General features: G+C 36.6%; 5 protein-coding genes across 5 annotated transcripts in view; 1 reads left to right on the forward strand and 4 right to left on the reverse strand.

Annotated features, from left to right (window-relative positions):
- LOC18018436 (ribosomal RNA small subunit methyltransferase G) overlaps positions 1-980 on the reverse strand; it is a 2408-nt gene extending 1428 nt beyond the window's left edge. Inside the window, exons 1-3 of the mRNA XM_006402123.2 lie at positions 728-980; positions 300-492; positions 69-210 (exon numbers count right to left, since the gene is read on the reverse strand). Of these exons, the coding sequence (XP_006402186.2) occupies positions 69-210; positions 300-492; positions 728-970 (578 nt within the window). The 5' untranslated portion in view covers positions 971-980. The remainder of the gene's footprint in view (positions 1-68; positions 211-299; positions 493-727) is intronic.
- A 6222-nt stretch (positions 981-7202) lies between these two features.
- On the forward strand, positions 7203-9140 carry LOC112086626. The gene is made up of 4 exons (XM_024155599.1): positions 7203-7865; positions 8169-8196; positions 8272-8978; positions 9054-9140. The coding sequence occupies exons 1-4, from the start codon at positions 7203-7205 to the stop codon at positions 9138-9140; spliced, it is 1485 nt and encodes a 494-aa protein (XP_024011367.1).
- Positions 9141-10790: 1650 nt separating this feature from the next.
- LOC112086628 lies at positions 10791-14789 on the reverse strand. Its single transcript, XM_024155600.1, has 14 exons — positions 14607-14789; positions 13932-14564; positions 13316-13526; positions 13056-13208; positions 12787-12962; positions 12516-12686; positions 12177-12347; positions 12006-12077; positions 11757-11897; positions 11618-11686; positions 11523-11534; positions 11315-11472; positions 11162-11246; positions 10791-11063 (listed from the first exon to the last, which is right to left on the reverse strand). The coding sequence occupies exons 1-14, from the start codon at positions 14787-14789 to the stop codon at positions 10791-10793; spliced, it is 2508 nt and encodes an 835-aa protein (XP_024011368.1).
- Positions 14790-15714: 925 nt separating this feature from the next.
- Positions 15715-17254, reverse strand: LOC18018438 (uncharacterized protein At5g50100, chloroplastic). Its single transcript, XM_006402125.2, has 8 exons — positions 17022-17254; positions 16815-16960; positions 16592-16699; positions 16443-16499; positions 16296-16361; positions 16140-16200; positions 16005-16051; positions 15715-15920 (listed from the first exon to the last, which is right to left on the reverse strand). The coding sequence occupies exons 1-8, from the start codon at positions 17146-17148 to the stop codon at positions 15882-15884; spliced, it is 651 nt and encodes a 216-aa protein (XP_006402188.1). The 5' UTR covers positions 17149-17254; the 3' UTR covers positions 15715-15881.
- Positions 17255-17564: 310 nt separating this feature from the next.
- On the reverse strand, positions 17565-19367 carry LOC18018277. The gene is made up of 3 exons (XM_006402126.2): positions 19006-19367; positions 18477-18598; positions 17565-17740 (listed from the first exon to the last, which is right to left on the reverse strand). The coding sequence occupies exons 1-3, from the start codon at positions 19268-19270 to the stop codon at positions 17651-17653; spliced, it is 477 nt and encodes a 158-aa protein (XP_006402189.2). The 5' UTR covers positions 19271-19367; the 3' UTR covers positions 17565-17650.
- Positions 19368-21490: the final 2123 nt, after the last annotated feature.

Here is a 21490-nt window from a genome sequence, read left to right on the forward strand (position 1 = left end):
ATCGATTAACTAGTACCCAGAGAAGCCAACTAAACAAGTGAACCTACCAATGCTTATTGCAGAAACACATCACACAAAATAAAAGAGGCCTAAAACTATACCTCTGCTCTGCCCTTACGATTTTAACATTTGTAAGCCCGGTGACATTGACGACATGCTCCAAAAAAACACAACGCTTATTTATAGACTCCAGTAGAGTAACTCTCCAATCTGAATACAAAGAAGTTGGCTTTTCTTAATAAAAAGCTGCTTTATGTACAAACAAAACTGTATCAATCATATTTGAAGCTTAAGAGCACCTGGACAAGCAATGGCTAGAACCAACCCAGGAAGGCCTGCACCACTTCCAACATCAATCAAACTGATGTGATCAAACAAATCATTGGAACGCAAGCTGTAACATTGCTTTATAGGAGGCAATATCGCAAGAGAATCTTCGATATGCCTCTCCATTACTTCATCAGCTTCTTTAGTTGCTGTAAGGTTCATTTTCTGCACATTTCACAAGGCCAAATTCAAACTCACATTAAGCACACCCACAAACAAAGCTTTTACTCCCAATTGAACAGAGACAAACCCATCACTTTTAGGTAAGAGAACATTCGAAAAGAAAAGAAAACAGAAAAGCCAACAAAGTTAATTGTGCAAAATGGTTCCTTTGTCTGAGGGAGAGAGAGAGAGAGAGAGAGAGAGAGAGAGAGAGAGAGAGAGAGAGAGAGAAAGAGACCTGATTCCATTGAAGAAGGGTATCAACATAGAGATGGATTTGGTTTTGTTGGTTCGAATTGAGGCTTTTGAAACATGAAGCTGTAGTACTTACGGCGACATCAGTGTGTGTGTTGGAGTGAAATCTCCTTTGTAGAAATGTGTGCGATTTTGCGCATGAAAGGTGTTTGATGAAATGCGGCAAGGAGAGAACATGTGAGACGCAGGGACTCACCCTTATACTCTTCCAAGGATAGCAATGCATTATGTTTTGGTGTTTCCACAAACTTTCGGGAAGGGATCAATTAGATAGAAAATTAATGGAAAAAATGCCAAAAAGTATCTCCTTTATTTACTTTTGGAAGAATCACACACACACAAACTTTTAAACTCATATAAATTATTTTTTCAATGCATAAAAATATATAAATTTTTTAAAATTTTATTTTTCTCTTTCTAATTTCACAGCCGTTAACAGATATAACGAAATCAATAAACAGCGTTAATTTTTTGTAGGAAAAAATGCTAAAAAAATACATCAACTATTTAATTTTACCAGAAACCCACACAAACTTTTTGCATTGTCAGAAATCCACACAAACTATTTTTTAATCTATAAAATACACAAACTTTTTATAATTCCATTTTCCCTCTTCAAGTTTCACGATCATTATAGACATAACAGAATCGAAAAACTGCGTTAATTTTTTATAACACGTGTTAATTATTGTCAAATTAATACCATTATTACCTTTAAAAAGAAAAACCTAAACTCTAATTTTTTTCTCTTACTTTTCAGAAATTGAGTGAAATCGGTTGAAAATGTGGTTAATAAAGCAATAAATCATTGTTAGAACATATACATCATCTCCTCGAATTGCTCTTATTAGGTGTTGATTGGTTCACCCGCTATCACTCACAAACACAGCGTTTACGGTTGGTAGCGGTTAGTAGCATTTTATCACAATCATAGAAATCACTGCAAACCGCTCTGTATCGTTTTATACCGCTGAAATCCAAAAGCTGCTTTCCGCCAGCGTTTGCGGTTGTGGGTGGTAGCGGTTGGATAAAAAAAATTATAAAAAAATAAATCACGCTAGAAAAAAAAATAGAAGATCACGTTAAAAACAATTATAAAACCCTAACCCTACTAATCTTCTCCTATATATATATATATATATATATAAACTTTAAACCTCTCACTTTTTTCTATCAAGTTCTAGTCTCTAATCATGATTTTCATATCAGTTGAAGAAAATTAAGATACAAGTAAGTGCCATACTACTTTGGTTTAATTCATTTATATTAATTTTTTTGTTTTCACTTTTAAAGTAAGAAATTATAAATATGTATCTTATTAATTACAAAATTAGTTTGTTATAATTCTTTTTTTTTTTGGTCTTCAGAAAGTTACATGATCAAACGAGATGACATATACGTTACTTCAACGAATCATTGTGGAAAAATAAACTCAAGATAAATATTCTAGATTTTTGAATACACTCCAGAAAGAACGTATTTTGAATACTAATGAGCAATTTGGAGTTGATTTGAGTTGGGGTCGTGCAAAAAGTCGATTAGATCAATTGAAGAAATTTTACATCATGCATAAGATAATCCAGAAGATCCACGTATTGAAACAAATTTTTTCCAGTCTATTATATTATTATACACAATTTTGGGTGATGTTCCTAATAACTGAAATAAAATATATTATAATAAAATTTATTAGTTTTTAAAATAATTATTTAGTATTTATTTATAATTTTTATTAATTATTTTGAAATAGTGATTTTGATATTTATCATAATAATACAGTTTTTTTTTTGTTTTTTTCTAATTATATATGATGTTTATTTTAGTAATTTTATGTTTAACCGTTAAAATAATCGTTGGTTTGCCAGTCAAAAATGTCCCACAAACAGACTCGCTTTAAAAAGTTTAACCAATCGTGCAAACCGCTGAATAACGCTCAAAACCATAATCGTACGCTTCTGCAAAATCTCGCACTCGCAACCGCAACCGCTGCGGTTAAACCAGTCAAGTCCTTAGTCTTATATATCACAACACACAATGTTTCCGACTCGATTTATACTACCAACCATATTTTTCAACCGATTTTACTCAATTTCTAAAAGAGAGAGAAAAATTAGGGTGTAGATTTTTCTTCCCCAAATCGATTTGAAGATTTTCTAAGGGTAATAATGATATCACTCCTAGAGTAGTTAGCACGTTTTACAAAAAACTAACATAACGACCGTGAAACTTGAGGAGGGAAAATGGAATTATAAAAAGTTTGTGTATTTTTATAGATTAAAAAAATAGTCTGTGTAGATTTCTGGCAATGCAAAAAGTTTGTGTGGGTTTCTGGCAAAATTAAATAGTTGATGTATTATTTTAGCATTTTTTCCTACAAAAAATTAACGCTGTTTATTGATTTCGTTATGTCTGTTAACGGCCGTGAAATCAGAGGGGGGAAAATGAAACTTTAAAAAAACTTATGTATTTTTATGCATCGAAAAAATAGTTTGTGTGAGTTTCTGGCAACGCTAAAAGTTTGTGGGTAATTCTTCCAAAAATTAAATAAATAAGGTATTTTTTGGTATTTTTCCCGAAAATTAATTGAACAACAATTTTCATCTATATACTTATTATACCGGGGGACCGGTCCAATGTTATTAAGAGAGAGAGAGATTTTGGTACAGATTTAGTTTGTTTAGAACCAATAATAACCAAATACATTGGAGTCGATACGAAAACACTATCCTTTGGTTGACCAACTGGTTTACTGGTTGAGCTATCAACGCACATGAAAGGCTTATCATTAATTGTCTATTTGAACAACTGGTTTGCCACCCATTTAGAATTTGGCATTGTGGCGAAATCATTCTTCTTTGGTGTTTCGAGCTACATTTCGACAAAAGTACTGCCAATCTAATATTTTTTAAAATATTTTGCTGAAAAGAAGATAATCACAATATGATTGAAGAGACGATTCTTAGAAGAGTTTTTTGCTCTTCTCTTTTTTTTCTTTTTCATATTTTTCAGAGAGAGAAATTTTTTTCTCTCTTACTTCTGGAATTAGGATTGTTAGTTTCCAACTTTGATATGATAATAAAATTCTGGGTTGAGTTTAGATTAGTTAATTTTTTCTCCTATGCGTTTGGTCATCTATAGGTTTTGAGGCGGTGGCAAACAGATCTAGTGGTGAGTGTCGAACTTCTTTCTTCGACTTTTGGATCATCCACTCTCGGCTAAGAGATTCTCCTTGAGTCCTTCTTTTAAGAGTGATGCATGACGTTGGAGACATGTCTTGAGTCAAAGACCATCAGAGCTGATTTAATCGGAGATTTAAGCTTACCGCAAATTTTAATCTGGATCTAATCGGAGAAAGAATGAAACAGTGAAGGAGCATCAATTAGAAGAGGATGAGGATCCATTGGAGTTAAACCTAGAGTTAAGCGGTCTAATACCCTTGGATAATGAGAAAATTAAGTGTATGAGAAGCTTAGTTTAATAATAAAAAATATACTTATTGCAAAAATCGTTGTAGGCAAAAATGACCCTATAGAGGGAAGAGAATACCTGCGCAGTCGCATTAAATGCTTCTAGCTTATGAGGAGACAGGAAATTTTATAATACAATGAGTATCTTTGATGAGATACTGCGCCGCCTGGAGGATTAATCTGCACCGTCCAATAAAAAACATATCTCATAAAGATTATCTGCTAAAAAAATATCTCGAGCAACTTAAAAAAAAATAACAGACTTATCTCCCCTATAATAATGGCGATAACAAAGGTTGCCTTCATTCCCATTTACAGCTAGTAAAAACAGGATAAAGATAAAATCAGAGAGAGTTAATAACTGCTTCGTTTCTGAATTTCTATTGGAGATATGTGTGGAGCCCTAAGAGGTAGTTATCTGTAACCTTTTCTGTCTTTAATAGCTCAAAATTATATGAAGATCTGGGTGTTGTATTTTATTGTGATTAAGACATGTTTATATCGTGACCTTGTAGGGGATGGCGATGAACGTACGCGTGATTCGTAGAAAATGGACAAAAGGTGGAGACGGTATGTGGAATCATGAACCTGATAATGTAACTGATAACTATGTTATCAGTTTAAAAGAGAAGGACACTTTTGCAACCGTCGAAGCAGCTGTCAAACATGAACTCCGTCTGTTGGCCGGATATGATGTTGAAATTACTTATCAATGGCCGGAGTGGATGTTGGGTGCTGAGGGAAGAAGAAATCATCCAATATATATCATGAATGACGAAGACGCCTCCTTGTTTATGGCGATAAGGGCCGATTTAGAAGATGTAGTGCTGCGGGTACGAGTTATCCCCCGGGGAACAGAGAGAAACGTGAACTCATACTCCACTAATGTAACCCTAGGTCAACAGAGACCTGAATGTGGTGGTAGCTCAAATGCAAATCAGCCTGCAGTAGGAGAGAGTGGATATGGGCATCAAAATTCTGTTATAGGTGTGCGAACCTTTATTTGATCTTTTTCCTGAGTGAATAATAGTAGTACAAAATAACTAAGCTTGAAAAATGATGAACAGGCAGCATGTTGGCAGCAGCCGCGGCACCGTTTCTAAAAAGAGTTGAACTCAGGGGTGGTAAGTTGATGGATGAGAAGGGTGTTATAAGAAAATTAATAAGGTGAAAGATTATTAGAGTGTTAACTTTATTAACATTGTTTTTATGGGTTAACTTTATTTGCTGAAAATATGATAGACACGGTAACTAAATCTAATAAAACACCGAATCAAGTAAGCTCAAGGGCGGTTGGGGACTGGGCAAGGAATGAAACATATAAGCTACCTTGTGGTGAGTAGGGCTACAAAAAGTTAACCGTTAACTTTTTCCCAAGTTACAGGACAAGGTTATACAGATATGATGTGAACCATGAGAATTACTGATTTGTAAGGGAATACTGATTTGTTACAAGATAAGGTTATATCGATCTATTAGTAAGAGGAGATGATGGTGGGAAAAACGTACTGGATGCAAACAACTCGCCGAGGAAAGGTAAAGGAATCATGTATCCTTAGTGCGTGAATCATTTTGGGTGGAGATACAAAAGGTTTTAACTTACAGAAACGTGAGTTGACAGTTAACTTTGCTAATCCCGGCAACAAAACATTTTATCAGGTGAGAAAGAAGTAGCAAGAGATGTCAGCGCACATGGATTGATTGGCATGCCCCCTTCACAGTGGTGTGGTATATTCTCAAAACGCGTGCTGAATAATATTTCCTGCTCTTTATTGTTACCTGCAAAACCTAAAACTGTCAAGATTACTGCAGGGGAGACATGTTAAACGAACGAATTGTTATCTCAGATAGCGAAACAACCGATAGTGTTATACCTTCTCCCCGCACGGTTTTAGGTACTTCAGTGCTACGTCTGTGATGAAACAGATTACTAATAAGAATAGTTTGTTAATGAAAATTAAAATATTTTAGGCAGCACAAAGCGCACTCGGGAAGGACAATGGGGGGTGGATGTCCACCACCTTTGGCAATATTTTCATGGAGGTCTTCATGTGAAGTCAACAGATGCACGTGAGCCCCGGGTACCCGGTGATGTAATGCCAAGTGTTGGAACAGAAAGAGTAGAAAATAATTTGAAGTTAACTCTAGCAGGTGCTTTTGTTACTCCAACGCAACCAACAGTACCGGCAGGGTCTTCCTCCTCATCTAATGGAACATTATCTACTAACAGGAGTTCGTCTGATGAAATTATGGCGGATTGTGAGTATCAGCATAACACGGCTATCTCCCTAACTGGTACTACAAATTGTATATTAAACCTCAAAAACTGTGGATATGTGTCATCATTGTTGCCCGTTTTTAAATAAAAGGGTTCTGCAGGTGACGATATGCGCCCTCAAATCTTGGAAGGGATTCCTGTTCTTCAAGGAAACGATGATTTGCGTATTGGTGGGAACAGGGTTGGTGTTAGGGTGGTGGGGGGTCGCGACAAGGGAAAAGGCATACTAGACAAAAATCCTCCTATTTTTGCTAACATTGTAATCCCCGCAAAACAACCGATTCGGTTGGACAATCTTCAGCCACCATTGGCGGAGGTTCGGGTAACACCGGTTATGCATGAGCGTGATGCACCCCCGTATTTCGACGACCCCATTGGGGAAGGTATGTCATGGTTAATTAGGTTATCAGATAACTACGATATTTCCTAAACACCTGTTAATTATGTTATCTGATAAATTGTAAAAGTTATCTGATAATTACAAATATTTTGGTTATCGCAGATGCTTTAGTACGAGCTTTGCACGACATTGATTATGAAGGCGATGATATATTTCTTGGCCGGGTCTTCAAAAAAAGGAAGACTGCAAACTGAAGCTTCACATCCACGCCATCAATAACAAGTTCAACTTTAAGTACGCCAAGTCGTGTCCAAACGTAGTCGTTGTAATCTGCGTAGGTGAAACATGTCCTTGGCGCGTATATGCAGCCCGTATGGAGGGTAGTGTTAGATATAAGGTGCATAGCGTTCACCTGGAACATACTTGCAGCGTTGATGTTAGATGGAACTATCACCGCCAGGCGACATATACTGTTATCGGTGATTTAATGCGAGCGAAGTATGGTGTTGAAGGTAAAGGACCACGTGCGTTTGAGCTGCGTCGGCTTTGCCGACAAGAATTTAGCCTCCACATTAGCTACTGGAAAGCTTGGAGAGCACTAGAAATAGCTATGGATCGTGCTTTGGGGTCTGCAATGGGAAGTTACGCATTGGTCCCAGCGTACTTCAAGATATTTTTGGAAGCAAATCCCAACTTGGTCGTCGGTCTTAAAACAGAGACAGATCCGTCTGGTGTTGAGAGTTTTAAATACTTGTTCTTCTCTGTGAATGCATGCGCAAGAGGGTATAGGTACATGCGCAAAGTCATCGTGATTGACGGCACCCATTTTCGAAACAGATATGGCGGATGCCTTGTAGCTGCCAGCGCACAGGACGGTAACTTTCAAGTGTTCCCTCTAGGGTTCGCGGTTGTTGATAGCGAGAATGACGATGCATGGGAGTGGTTTCTGTGGAAGCTGACAGAAATTGTTCCCGAAGAGCCAGATTTGGTGTTTGTCTCAGATCGCCATTCATCGATCTATACAGCAATTCGTAAGGTTTGTCTCCTAATAGCCGTAAAAATCAAGTTATCAATGTTGAATACAACTATGTTATCTCCTAACAAAGTTATGGTTATCTATGTTATCTGCGTAAAGCTATAGGCCATCTTAGTTTTGCAATATTATTTTAAACCATAAATTAACGGTGTCTAATTTATCTGCGTAAGTTATCTGATATATTGCGTACCAAAGTAACGTTAACTGAATTGACATTACAATAGTATTAGTATAACGGCCCATTGTTTACTATTAACCAGATATCATAATTATCAGTTAATTGGTAAACGTTTTTGTTGTTAGGTTTACCTGATGTCTTCACATGGTGCATGTATTGTCCATTTGCAACGAAATGTGGTCACCAACTTTAAATCTAAAATGCTGAGTGAGTTGACATCCCATGCAGATCGTGCATACCGTTTGAGTGAATTCGACAGGATTTTCGAGGAGATAAGGAATACCGACCCAGAATGCGCAGCGTATCTAGCGAGGATCGATTTCGAGCATTGGACACGGTCACATTTCGTTGGTGATCGATACAACATCATGACAAGTAATATCTCAGAATCGCTAAACTATGTGCTAACTATGGCTCGTGATTTTCCGGTAATCTCCATTCTGGAAACAATTCGGACAACGCTTGTTTCATGGTTTGCACTAAGACGTGAAGCGGCTAACAAGGACACAGACATCATGAACCCCAAGGTGAAGGAAATGATGATGGAAAACTTCAAGAAATCTGCGGGTTATTTCATAATGAAGATAGGGGACGGCATATATGAAGTTCGCGACGCAATGGATATTGCATATGCTGTTCACTTGTGGGAGCAGTCTTGCACCTGTAGAGCATTCCAACTCCTAGGGATACCTTGCGAACACGCCATTGCAGCAGGTATTAGGGATGGGGTTCGAGTAGAGACTCTGGTAAACGTCCATTACACCGTTCAATATCGCAGACTCGCGTATGAAGCAATGATAATGCCAGTGCCCGACATGGACACCCTGGAACGTACTACTAATGAGTCTGGCAAGGTGAGGCTCGGCCCTCCCAATGTCCGTCGTCCCCCTGGAAGACCTAAAAAGACACGTATATTCTCTAAGGGTGAATTCAAGGTAAGTAAATAAATAGATGCAGATGTGGAATCCTTTTTTTTTAAGTGTATGTTGTGATAACATGGTTAACTGCAGAGAGTGGCGAGGCGTCGTTGCACAAGATGCCGTGTCCGTGGCCATAACAAATCCACTTGCAAGGGCCCCATACCGGTACGCATGTGACGTATAGTTCTATACATATCCTGTTTGGTTGCCCAACGGATAAAAATTTGGTGTGTACAATTAAAGCGGTAATTTTGTGCTTACAAGAAACTTAAAACTAAGATGGGGGATAACATGCAGTTTGGTTGTATATAGCGGCAACAACTTCAACAGGCTAGAAGATGTAAAATACGGACATGGTTGGGTGTTAAGTAAAGTTGGTATTAGTGATCACCTTTTGCTGTGTAATATGATCGCTAAGTTATAAAACTTTCTGAATTGAGTTTGAGATGACCCCCTTAGCTAATATACAACAGCCATGGGGTCATATTGCAAACTTAGTTCTTTTCTACGTTGCATGTGGCAGCTTCTAATCATTGTAATATCCGTTTGCATCTTTTGGTTGTGGCCCACTTTCCTTGTGATATATGCAATGCTGTTATGGTTTAGTAAAAGTAAATTTCTCTTTCTTATATCGAACAGAGTTAATGCTAACAATATTATCGCTAAGATCAGAGGTGTGTTAACATTATTATCATGTATATTAGATATCTTGATAACTTATGTCGGCGAGCAATATTGTTTAGATAATTTATGGTCATTGGCACATTTGGTGTTCTGTCGAGCGTAAATTGCAATAAGTGATAATGATAACTGCCCAAATTTTGATCTAATGTGGATACATGTTCTATGTAGTCTTAAGTTAACAACATTGTAGGACAATCGTAAAATGCTGATAACAAGTCAGGTATGTTGAATTGCAAGAATTAGCTGATTGACGGCATACTGAATGCGGGTAAAGATAGTCAGCACATTGCTTAAGAAGTGATGTAAGCGAACAACGAATCCTGGTAAGTCTGAGAACGAGCTAACTGTATGCTTAAAAAGTGATGGTTAACTATTAATGTTGAGAACGAGTTAACTATGTTAACTTACATTTAGGTGAACGTGATAAGTATAACAGATAGCTTGTGGTAATGAATGTATACATTCGATGCCACAAAAATTACAGGTAATAAAGTTATCTTGTCATTAAGATTTCAATTCAGCATGTCAGCTAGTTAGCCGATGGGTGGTTGTACGTGCTCGCGATGCGAATGTTGAAATAAATAGTTCCAAAAACCATGCTTGAGAGGCGAAAGTACAAATAAACAGTGACAAATAAGTAGTCTTAACAAGTAAAGAACGAAAAGGGGAGCGAGAAGCATATCAGTTTAGGTTCTACAGAACCAAATGATAGGAGGGAGAGTACACACGTCATATGGAGATGGAGTTACATGATAATATTTGTTGCAGAATCCGGAGGTATCTAGACAGCATAATGCTTGATCAATGCAGAAATCATTTTCTTTGTCTCGATTTCCAGTAGTTGAACTTCGAACTGTCTACACCCGTCTATTCCGCCGACTGCATGAGTTTGAAGAAGGAAAATAGAATACATACCAGAATCATGTGGGGAATCGATTTGGTGGATACCAGTGACCCTTTCGATAGAAAACGGTGATATCTCAACTTGACTCATCTCCATATTAGCAGCCACCAATCTGAATAAATAAGGGAGCATAGTGGCTATGGGTTGCAGCTCGTCCACAAGCCTGGTTTCGTTGATGAGGGCCATGTTGCAGTCCAAAACAAAGATTTTTTGGCTTTCAGGTCTACAGCTAGTGTCACCTAGTACCGCTGGTCGAAGTTGAAAGGTAAGTAGACGATGTCAGCCTCCTCATACAATTGCACACGGTCGACGTCATCTACGCCATTAACCATATCTATCACCGTTTTGGTGAAAGGGAATTCTTCTCTAGCAGGGGATTTGATGAACCTGGGGTATAACTTGGTTAACTGAGAAACAAATTTTGTGTCTAGAAGTTCAACTCTCAACCCTACACCATCCTCCATGTCGACTCGTAGCATGTGGCGCGAAAACCGTATGAGCCCATCCATCACCTGACAATAACCCAGATCCGTCAATAACAGTTACCCTTAATACGTTTTATTCATCTCATGTGAGGGATGTTTTTTTTTCTTTCTAATGCACTGAATACCTTGGCAGGGATGTTTTTCTTTCTTTCTAATAGATCGATGAAGTCTTTCGCTGACAACATCATCAGATTTCCCAGGTTCAGTGATCTGTCAGAGGAACCAGAATTAGCCAACTCATATAAATTGGTGTCCACTTAAGTAGTTCAGGGACAAACCTTTTTACTGTCCCAATCGCCAATCGAACTTTCTCGTCCAGTTTTCTGGCCTTGGCGACGCCGGCTTCGGTTTCATGACCTATGAGTGTCTTCAATCTCTTGTCACATTGGAAACGCTCGTCTATCCTTGAGGAAACAACACGGGGCGCTTGCTTTTTCTAGTGTAATCAGGTATTGATTCCCCCAAAACGCTGAAACAAGCTCCAACTTGACTTAGACCCTGTACCAGCATGAAAAATATGAAAAAATGACAGATACCTTTGTTATCTAATTTGAAATTTATTCTTCCAAACATTATCACACCTTCTTATCAGCTGTTGTCTCATCAGTGTCCGCCTCGGCTTCCTTTATATTCTCCGTCTCTCCAATCCCCTATATTAAATTGCAAAATCATTAGCAACGCTGACCTACATATTCATAGGTACAAAACAATAATGTTAACCTGATAAACAACTAAGGCTGAGCTGGTTTCTGTTCCCTCCGAGATAATCGTATCATTGTCAGTATGGCTGACACCCTCGGGAGGAGTTAGGACATTGGACCCGTCGATGACACTACTGTTAATATTTGCAGCATTGATTTCCTATATGAACAAAACAAAAATTGGTAACATTATTACATGTTAAATCGGAAAATCTGTAAACGTAACCAAAAATTTAAGTAAAGTTAAAACATATAACATGTAACTTACAGATTGTACCTCTTTTTTACCCTCTTCGACGCATGGTGTCTGAGTTTTGTCTCCCCCTTTGCAAACATTATCCTACATATAGCATTTTTCATGAGAACTATATTTTCAAGATAATAAAGTACCATGTATAACTAAGTTAGCGCTGAATAAGTTATCTAAAATTTATGATACCTCTGAATAATATGCGGCAATCTCTTCCACCGACTGCTCCTTACTCACTTCTTGTACCCGGGTGGTGTTTCCTGCCACGACCATCGGTTGTGCAAGATCATCAGTACTTCTATCTCCATCCTGGATACCAGTGTTTGCACCATCACCATCCTCGTTCTCATGAACATTGACCTGAAACAAAAATTTTGGACTTCAATAACAGCTGCACAAGATCTTTCCTAATCACCGTCAGTTAGGCTACCTACATTACATTGACCTTGACAGCTAATTATTCATGATAATAAAGTCTCGTGGATCAGAAAGTTAGCGCTGATAAGGTTAACTAAACATTAATGAAACCTCTGAATAATATGCAGCAATCTCTTCCACTGACTGCTCCTTGCTCACTTCGTGGACCCGGGTGGTGTTTCCTGCCACGTCCATCGGTTGTGATGGATCGTCAGTCCTTCTATCATCGTCCTGGTTATCAGTGTGCGCAGCATCACCATCCTCGTGCTCATGAACATTGACCTGAAACAAAAAAATCATTTTCAATGACAGCTACCCACCATCTCTCCTTTCCACCGTCAATTAAGTTACCGATAATTCATAAGATAAAAAATTGATATACCTCGATTCCAAAGGCGTTGGTGTCGTCTGGATTCCCGTCATCAGCAGTGGAGTTGTCGTCCCTAGCCAAAGGTGAAGTTGGATTCCGAGGAATCAGTGTTTCCGCGTTCACAGTATTATCACGATTAACATTGTCCCCATGGACCCCATTCAGCGCCGCTGCTTGGGAATGACAGCCTACATTTGCAGGATTTTCAGTTTGTGTCTCTCCATCTTTGTTGGCACCATTAACGGGACCTTTCTGCCTTGCCCTATTGCCTTAAATTTCACCGGCTGAGTCAGAGTCGGCGGACACCGTCTGGGACTCATAACGTTCCTCTACAACAGTATTATCAAGAAACCAGTCCTGCAAGGCTGCAAGCAAAGCTTTGTTATTTTCCTTGAGTGTGGCACTGAAAAACTCTCTCTGAATGATGTCATGCTCTGCTAATTTTTCATCGAGAAGTCGTGACAATCTGTCTTCCTCGGTCGTGGAAGTAGATGCCACCGAACATTTCTCCTTCCCTTTGAAGTTCTTGCCAACAACGGACCTCCCACCAACGCCTCTCCTTTTTTTGACTTTGACAGCGATTTCGGATGATTTTTACCACCAGTGAACATTTCACTCGTGAACTTGAAACCTTCAGCTATCAGTTTCAAGATCTTGTCGACCTTTGGATCAGCTGGGTCGTCCGCCCAACTAAGGTCTTCCTCATCTGGATCAAATTCAACCTCCGGCCGAATAATGCATGTAACTAGATCCTGTAAGGTAGCAAGAAGAAATGGAGTGAATATGGCTATAACGTTCTATTGGTACTTATTATACTGGATGACTAAGTTCGCATGATAACGTATTTATCGGCAGATTTTTGTAATATTACAGTATTTCAATTCAAAGTCCTAATTATCTCATTTGTAGTTAACCATTTTTCTGCTTATTCTGTCCCACCTGTTAGCACTATAATCTAAGTATCGATAACATTGTTGACGTTTTAATCAAGCTATCTCTAAGTTACTATTACATTCCTTCTTTTCATTGCAACACAGTTACCTATATCTAGGCATCCTCCTAATAGTTATCAATGTTAGCTATGATGTAAGTCATCTAGGGAGAAATACAGAATTAAACTTTGCAACTATTGAATGGTGGTACATAAATGCTTTTACCTCACAGGCCTCATCGACCTCACGCGCATGACTTAGTTTCAATTGAAGATGATGACGCTGATGTGGGATGAAATTATCGTCTGAGTCCACCTCTCCTCCACCTACGGGATTCAGGCAATCGCCGATTGCTGGGACAGCTTCCAAAACCACTAATTGAAGAGCAGCGAACAACCCTTGTACAGCGACATTTGCTTTTGCAAGTTTCCGCAAATCTAAACCCTGTATCGAGGTTATCATCATATCAAAAGATAACCTGCCCCATGGATATTCCATAAAGGTCTTTAGATCCTCAGTCATTTCCGCATGTTCTTTGACAACTCGTACACGAGGGTAATGAACAGTTGGAACGAGGATTCCATCGACCAGGACAAGACATGCCATCCTCAATCGATTCTCTTTACTCAGGCTTCTTTTAGCTTTCAGAATAGCAATTACTCTCTCCACGGTGACATCTTCTTTCTTATCAAATAGTCTATCATACATAGGATAGTTAGCAGACTTCCTCTTCTTGGACAGATCCACCGGAAACCTCCCACAGTTTAGACCAGTAACAATCTTGAACTCTCGCAAAGAGAACCTAATGGGGTGACCGGCGAAGAGAATCCATATCTCGTTCTTCCGCTTCACTTCTAACTGACGGGACAACAGGAACAACCCAAATGTTCCTTACCACGCCGGCATTGAGGGTATCTCCAGTAATTTGCCCAGGGGAGATTGACGAATGAAATCAATCTCGTCTTCGTCCAGCGCCGAAATAAGATCCTGAATAATGCTGAATTTTTGGTATGTAATGACTCTCTGACCCCAAGGTTCATCGCCGGCCGTTATAATCCTCCTCGGTAAATCGTCTTCTTCCATCTGAGAGGAGAACGATGTACAAAATCCTAAATAAGTGACACTGATAACAGGGTTATCTCGGTTAACAGTAATCGGGGGTTACCTTTACTTCTGATTATGTCCTTGATCAACGATGTCGACTCCTTATTCCTTCGATTTATCGACAAAATTGGGAACTTCTCCTTCAAATGTCTGTCGGCGATAAAAGGCTGGTGGAGACTTTCAGTTTCTATTCACTCTGAAAACTGAACAGAATTTTTTAGTAGAATCCACAAACCCTAGTTCTTTTCAATTTCCACCCCCCCAAAATTTATTAAATTATTATTTCGATATGTTCTATATCCCGTACACTAGATTTTGCTGTCGGTTATGTTGCGAACATGCAACCTCTAATAGGATCCATTATTTTATGCGTACTAATTTTTGGATAAGGATGTATTGGACTTTCCACGAAGAGAAAGAGATACGGAACAGTTCAATTTTTGTGAACTTAATTATGTAACTTTCTATGGGCAATCTATGCAATAACTCTTAAACCTAATGCAATAACTCTTAAACCTATATGGTTACACTCTTTGGATTATCGGTTTCCAGCAAAGCTCTGATGAATCAGCGGCATTTTCTCATTGACGTTTACCCCAAATCTGCCACGTGTTTTACAAGTGTTCGAAGCTTATTGACTCTTATCTTTTTAGTATTGGACTTAAATGGTGTTGATTTGGATTTTAATGTACAAGGGTTTGGGCCTCGATTCGCTGTAACTTGCCTGTTTTGGGGTCTTCATAATAATAATGAATAGACGAGAAAAAAAAAACCTATTTAATAACATTAGTAAAAATCCGCTAACCTTTACACAACAGTGCCAACAAGAAAACTCTACAGTTTCAATTTGCTGAAATGTTTAGTCCACTATTTTCAACTATAAACATATAGTTTCCGAACTATGTCGACTTCGAATGTTCATGCATACCAGAAGGATGATCAGGGTAAAATATGTAACGGGCTTGTATAGTTGTATTATATGCATACAAACGCTCATTCACATAAAGCTGAAAGAATAATATGTATTGGTTTTAGTATTTTGAAAATTCAAGAGTATCATGTGAACTAATTTCACAACTTGCACGCCTTGCTATCACCACATGTCTCCACCTGTCAACACAAATTATACTGTTGATCGGTTTTTCAGAGTAAACGTGAAATGTTTCACCCTTGTGAGTTTTTCTTTCTCCATACCTTATTTTTCTTTCTTGCTTCAAGAATAGCTTCTATCGATGGCCGGCCTAATCAAGAAAGATATAGAGTTTTAACGCACATGTGACCAACACAATCTCGACATAATTTTAAACATATTCAAGTCATTTCATATACCTGTGACTTGAAGTCGATATTTAGCCCAGAAATCATACACAGCATCAGCTACCTTCCCTATCTGCAAGTAATAATGTATTATAAGTGAACGAAGAAGTCGAGACAATAGAAAGCGAAAGCTTCTCGTGGATCCGATCTTGCAAGAGAGAGGCTTACTGGTTCAAATTTGGTGAGAGTGTAAACCCATCCAAGTCCAACCTCTTCATACAATCTCCTAAATGCCTGAAAATGGTCCACCGAGAAAAACCTCAAGATAATATGAAATGGATTAAGCCTAAACAATGATGCAAATTAAGCTTTTACCTCCACACCGGTTACCACATTTCCATCAGATTGAATTGCATGGATTTGTCCCATTACCTAAAAAGTATCCTCGATCAAATCCGAACCACAATATGTGAAAAACAGAGGATGATACAAATTAAAGCAGGTTGGAAAAATAGACAATTTACTGTTTTATAATCAAGCCCTTGATTATCTTCTGGAGAATAATCATTGGAGCTTATGTCGACGAACTTTATAGTTCCATGTTTCTCATTCCTTTCCCTAAGCATATTAACCTTTTGGCAATAAAATAAAATAAAAAATAAAACAGAACAATTCAGTTTCAAAAATGTCTGTCATATTTCGTGATGAACAATTCGAAATAGAAATTATGTTTATTTATTACAAGACCTCACGCATGCAGAGAGGACAATCTCCATCAAACAGCATTTTGATTTTCCAATTCTGAGGTTTTGGTTTTGGCTCCTCGTTGTTCTTTAATTGTGTAACAGGATCAGTACCTGCTCCTTGTATTGCCCTAATTTGAAATCTAAACCCTACAAAGCAAATCATGTATAAACATCGATCTGACAAGAGAGATTTCTGAGAAATTTGTACCTTTTGGGATGATTTGTGGATTGAAGTTGGGATTGAAATGGTGCGATGATAGTGAACGATGAGAAAGGTTTCTTCTTCGGTGCTTCAATACTACGCACGCAGCAGCAGCAACTCCTCTCGTTGCCATTTTTGTGTCTTTTTTCTTTCAATTTTCGAAAGCAAAAGGGTTTCTTCGTTGATTTAAATTTTTGCTCTTTAATGAAATCTGATTATTTGTTTTCTGCGTTTTTTCTCTTTGGTTCTGTTGTGTGGTTAAAATCTGAAATCGAAGGCGTTACTTTATGGTCTTGAGCCGAACACGTGGCAATGTTTGCTTCAATGTTTTTAATAGAAAATGCATAACAGGTTATAAAAACTTATCAATAATCTAGTAGAAATGCTCAGCTTATGGCACGCTCGATGCTTTCGGCTAAAGCTTGCAAGGCTTTGTCAGACGGATTCTGTATAAATTATTCGGAGAACTCCGACTCTTCAGTCAGTCAATATGAATGATTACTTTCAACATTTTTTTCTCTTTAATATCACACCTTACAAGAGACCAGCTTTTGTCACTTGCCTTTCCTATTTTCCAAACTAGACCCTCATATTTCAAATGTTCTTAAATTCCCCACCAAGGTTTTAGAATTTACTCAACTTGAACCTCCTTCCGATATGCTTTTTAGAGATGGCTGCCATGATCTTGAGGTTCTTTGTGGCCTCTCTTTCTCTTGCTTCTTCGTCTGCAGTTATAGACGTTTTTTATCTCAGTTAAAATCTAATTCTCAATAATCATTCGCCAAACCATAATTATTAGATATCTATTCTATTAAAACAGAAGCACTTTTAGTGTCTGTTTCCAAACACACCTAAACCTTTTTTATAATATTTTATTTTATATTAAAATTAATTTCGAAAATTGGTTACTAATTTAGATATTATTAGATTTCCTTAAATATAGATTATATTTAATTTAAATTTTAAATTACATGAAATTTTTATTAATTAAATTTAATTACGAATATTTAGATTTAATTTAATTTAAAATTCAAAAAAATCATAAATAAATTTTATTACAAAAATTAGATAATAATTTTAGTTACTTTAAAATTCCTTAAATACAGGTTATATTTAATTTAAAATTTTGAATTTAAATAATATTTTTACAATAGTACAAATGGTAAACAAATATCTTATTGTATTGTTTATCATCTGTGTAAATCAAAATTTACATAATAACAAAGTTTATAATTAACATTATAGATCAATATATATTTAATAATTCATATTTTTATTCTACTATTACAAAAATCTATACTATTCAAAGTTTTTACACGATAATCAAATTCTTGAATTAAAAAATAAATAACAAAAGAAATTTCTATAAACAAAAATTATATTAGACATAAAAAAATGAAAAATTCTCGTGCAGACGTGAGATAAAAATATAGTTAATCTTTATAACCACATATTCGTTACCTGATCTTCATTGTCAAGCTTAGTAGAGCTTATTGCTTTCATCATCTCTAGATTATCTTCCAACACCTTTCCTTCTCTCTTCAACTTGGAACATTTCTTAGCCATTAAACCTTTCATAACCTCTGAATTTCACCCCAGAAGTTTCAAAATTTGTTGATTAGACCCCATCCAAAAACCAAAGTAAGAAACGTACGCATGAGAGAGAATATAATCGGACACTCACTTACACAGATTCCAAAATCACTTAATTCTCATATAAATCTAATTGTTATATTAAAAAAAATCTAATCATAAATATAATTTTTGATATAAAAAGTAGAGATGGCTTATACAATCACAGTTTGAGAGGTTATGAGAGAGAGACTGTACATTGAAAAATTTATAACTCATTCAACAGAGTAACGTATTTAGACAACAAAAAAAAAAAGACTTAAAGCCTAGTTTTTTTTTTTTTTTTGATAAAAGACTTGAGCATAGTTCTATTCCAATTAGGACATAAAGTTATAATAATATAGAGTTTGAAGTATACCTTTTGTCGTAATGAGTCTATAGACGTGGCCCAGAACAAGCGTCTCCGTGGGACGAAGGAGCTTGATCCTCGTGACCCTAAGAGGTCCTCCATGACCGGAAGAGGCGGCCGGGAGAGCAGTCGTCGAGATGAGAAGAGAAACATAATGGCCAGGATTCATCTTCATCACATAACTAGCAGAAACTGGATAGCTTAACTTCTTTTCTTTTCCATTTGTGTGTTGTATCATGATTCCTGCTGTGTCCGCTGCCTGACAGTTTCCCATTTTGTTTATATGTAGAGAATGATAGAAAGAATTTTTTTTTTGAAGTAAGAACTTAATGGAGAATTTTAAAAGATTTAGAAAGAAGAAGTAACTGAAGCAAAGCACGAGAAGAGTGTACAGGAACAGTATTTTATATCGTTAGAATCGACCACAAGAGAGATAATGAGTGCGGTCTTTGGAGGTGGAGTCAAAATAATTACTGTCAGGGCAGGCCAAATGAGTATTCCGGTTTACGACGACCATCACTCCCAATGATTTTGAAGTAATATCCATAGTTTAGTTTTTAATAGATGACATTTTTGTTTGAAAAAAAAAATTGATATTTTTATAAATTGCACATGATTTTCTATTTTCTAAAAATAGCATAGTATATAAGCAGATTTGGTTGATAGCATTGGAGATATTGGGCCTCGTAAATATGAGATACTGAAGCACTCCTCCAAAAAAATTATATTATGTCGGGTTGACAATAAGATCACCTGCATTTTCAAAAGCTTGGCCTTTAAGTCTACAGGTTGGAGCATGGTTTGCATTCTTTCACGCCTGCACGAGCAATTATATCTTGAGCATGGTTTAACTTAGAAAAATGCTTGCAGGTTTAAAATCTGTCTTTGATCCCAAGGAAGTAATTTAGTTGTTCCATATCGTTTATCCGAAACTCAACTTTAAGAAGAGCTCTGATACCATAAAATCTGAATAATTTTCGTTGACTGTATTCACATCTCTTACAAGAATATATACACAATAATGAATCGAGATTGATGAGATTTACTCTTGATTGACATAGCAAGATTGACATGATTTATCCTTGATTGACACATCTAATCTCTAATCATATCAATTAAATTAATTACAAGATTTTTTTTAATATCTATCAGTGTTTACATTAGTAAAACGATCATTGAACTCCTGTATTGACAAATACAAAACAGTATAAAAACAATTGACCTTGTAATGATGCATATTGGTTATGTCGGTTCTCCTTCTTGGCTTCCTGGGATCAACAAAATATGCTTCCATGATAAGCATTTCAGCATTATGTTTCTTGCAAAAGAAAGAAATTTTAGTCATAAGAAAATCACATCCATCATCTCCAAATTTTTGTAGTTCTCATTTAGTAAATTTTATCACTGACATGGTATTCGAAATATCTTGATCTTTATGTTGCAGATAAATTCTCAGTTAGCCCCAATATATATAATATTAGATACAAGTAAAACACACAATCAAGAGTGTGAAAGTACTTTAGAAGAACACAAGTTTGGGATTGTTGTAAAACTTCACTGCCTTCATTTTGGATATACTTAATAACTGTAATAATAGTAGGAAATAGTTCTACCAACCACAAAGATATTTTATGATGAGAATATCAATGAGTATTTGCAGGATTTGAAAAAGAATGTTCTTAACTCTGTTCTGTCCCAAATTTTAACTTCAACGTTATTGATTTTTTTTTCTATTTTCTTATATAATTATCGTGTCATTTAGAAGAACCTCTAACAACATTCAGCAATGTGGAAACCGTATAAAAAATTTAGCAATATCAATTTTTTTTTAATTTGCAACTGCCCCAGACAACCAGCTGAAATTGATAAGCAAAAAAAAGTAGACATAATACACAGAACTGTTTTCTCTCGCAACCAATGATCTCAACCTAACCCATTGATCTCACCTGTCATATTACTAGGCCTACATATTACTAGCTCCAGCGTTGACTTGTATACAATAAGTTACCGTGTTGACTTGTAATTGTTGAAAATAAAAAAATATTAATATTGTTATTGCTCCACAGTTAGAAAACATTATAACTTCTTTGATTGTAAACAATATTTTAGATTCTTTTTTATGAATTTAAATTTTAATTCTCAAAGAAACTTGGGTGGTTTTAACAATTGAGTAGGAGAATGTCATATTTTATCTTATCCTAGACACAAGTTACAGTTAAATAGTCATTTCATACACAAAAAAAAACTTAAATAGTCACATATCAAACTCGAATAGTCGCACAAAAATCTTGATATAATAAAACATTTAAGAGTTATTTTTATCAGAAGAAACATGAAATCGAGTTCACAATGTTGGTGTTGGGCCTCGTCAGTCAACACTAGACCAATAAAAGCCAAAAGAGAAGCTGTTGAATGTCACTTAATGGATCAGTCACCTTGAAGAAGCTCATTTCATAAGTTATAATATGAAAAATATTACGGAAATTGGAGGTTT

Source organism: Eutrema salsugineum, unplaced genomic scaffold (genome assembly GCF_000478725.1).
Source record: "Eutrema salsugineum unplaced genomic scaffold, Eutsalg1_0 scaffold_2, whole genome shotgun sequence".
NCBI lineage: Eukaryota > Viridiplantae > Streptophyta > Magnoliopsida > Brassicales > Brassicaceae > Eutrema > Eutrema salsugineum.

Bases quoted from the DNA above. Each gene is read 5' to 3' on its own strand.
- LOC112086626 (XM_024155599.1), top strand. From the start codon at position 7,203: ATGGAGGGTAGTGTTAGATATAAGGTGCATAGCGTTCACCTGGAACAT. The intron at 7,866-8,168 runs GTTTGTCTCCTA...TTTTGTTGTTAG, and splicing joins TCTATACAGCAATTCGTAAG to GTTTACCTGATGTCTTCACA. The intron at 8,979-9,053 runs GTAAGTAAATAA...GGTTAACTGCAG, and splicing joins TCTCTAAGGGTGAATTCAAG to AGAGTGGCGAGGCGTCGTTG.
- LOC112086628 (XM_024155600.1), bottom strand. From the start codon at position 14,789: ATGGAAGAAGACGATTTACCGAGGAGGATTATAACGGCCGGCGATGAA. The intron at 12,348-12,515 runs GTTTCATTAATG...TTTTTGTTTCAG, and splicing joins TTGCTGCATATTATTCAGAG to GTCAATGTTCATGAGAACGA. The intron at 11,687-11,756 runs GTTAACATTATT...AATTTAATATAG, and splicing joins CAGCCTTAGTTGTTTATCAG to GGGATTGGAGAGACGGAGAA.
- LOC18018277 (XM_006402126.2), bottom strand. From the start codon at position 19,270: ATGGGAAACTGTCAGGCAGCGGACACAGCAGGAATCATGATACAACAC. The intron at 18,599-19,005 runs GTATACTTCAAA...GGTGAAATTCAG, and splicing joins TAGACTCATTACGACAAAAG to AGGTTATGAAAGGTTTAATG. The intron at 17,741-18,476 runs GTAACGAATATG...CTATAACTGCAG, and splicing joins AGCTTGACAATGAAGATCAG to ACGAAGAAGCAAGAGAAAGA.
- LOC18018438 (XM_006402125.2), bottom strand. From the start codon at position 17,148: ATGGCAACGAGAGGAGTTGCTGCTGCTGCGTGCGTAGTATTGAAGCAC. The intron at 16,961-17,021 runs GTACAAATTTCT...TTTGCTTTGTAG, and splicing joins TCCACAAATCATCCCAAAAG to GGTTTAGATTTCAAATTAGG. The intron at 16,500-16,591 runs GTAAATTGTCTA...GATACTTTTTAG, and splicing joins AAGGGCTTGATTATAAAACA to GTAATGGGACAAATCCATGC.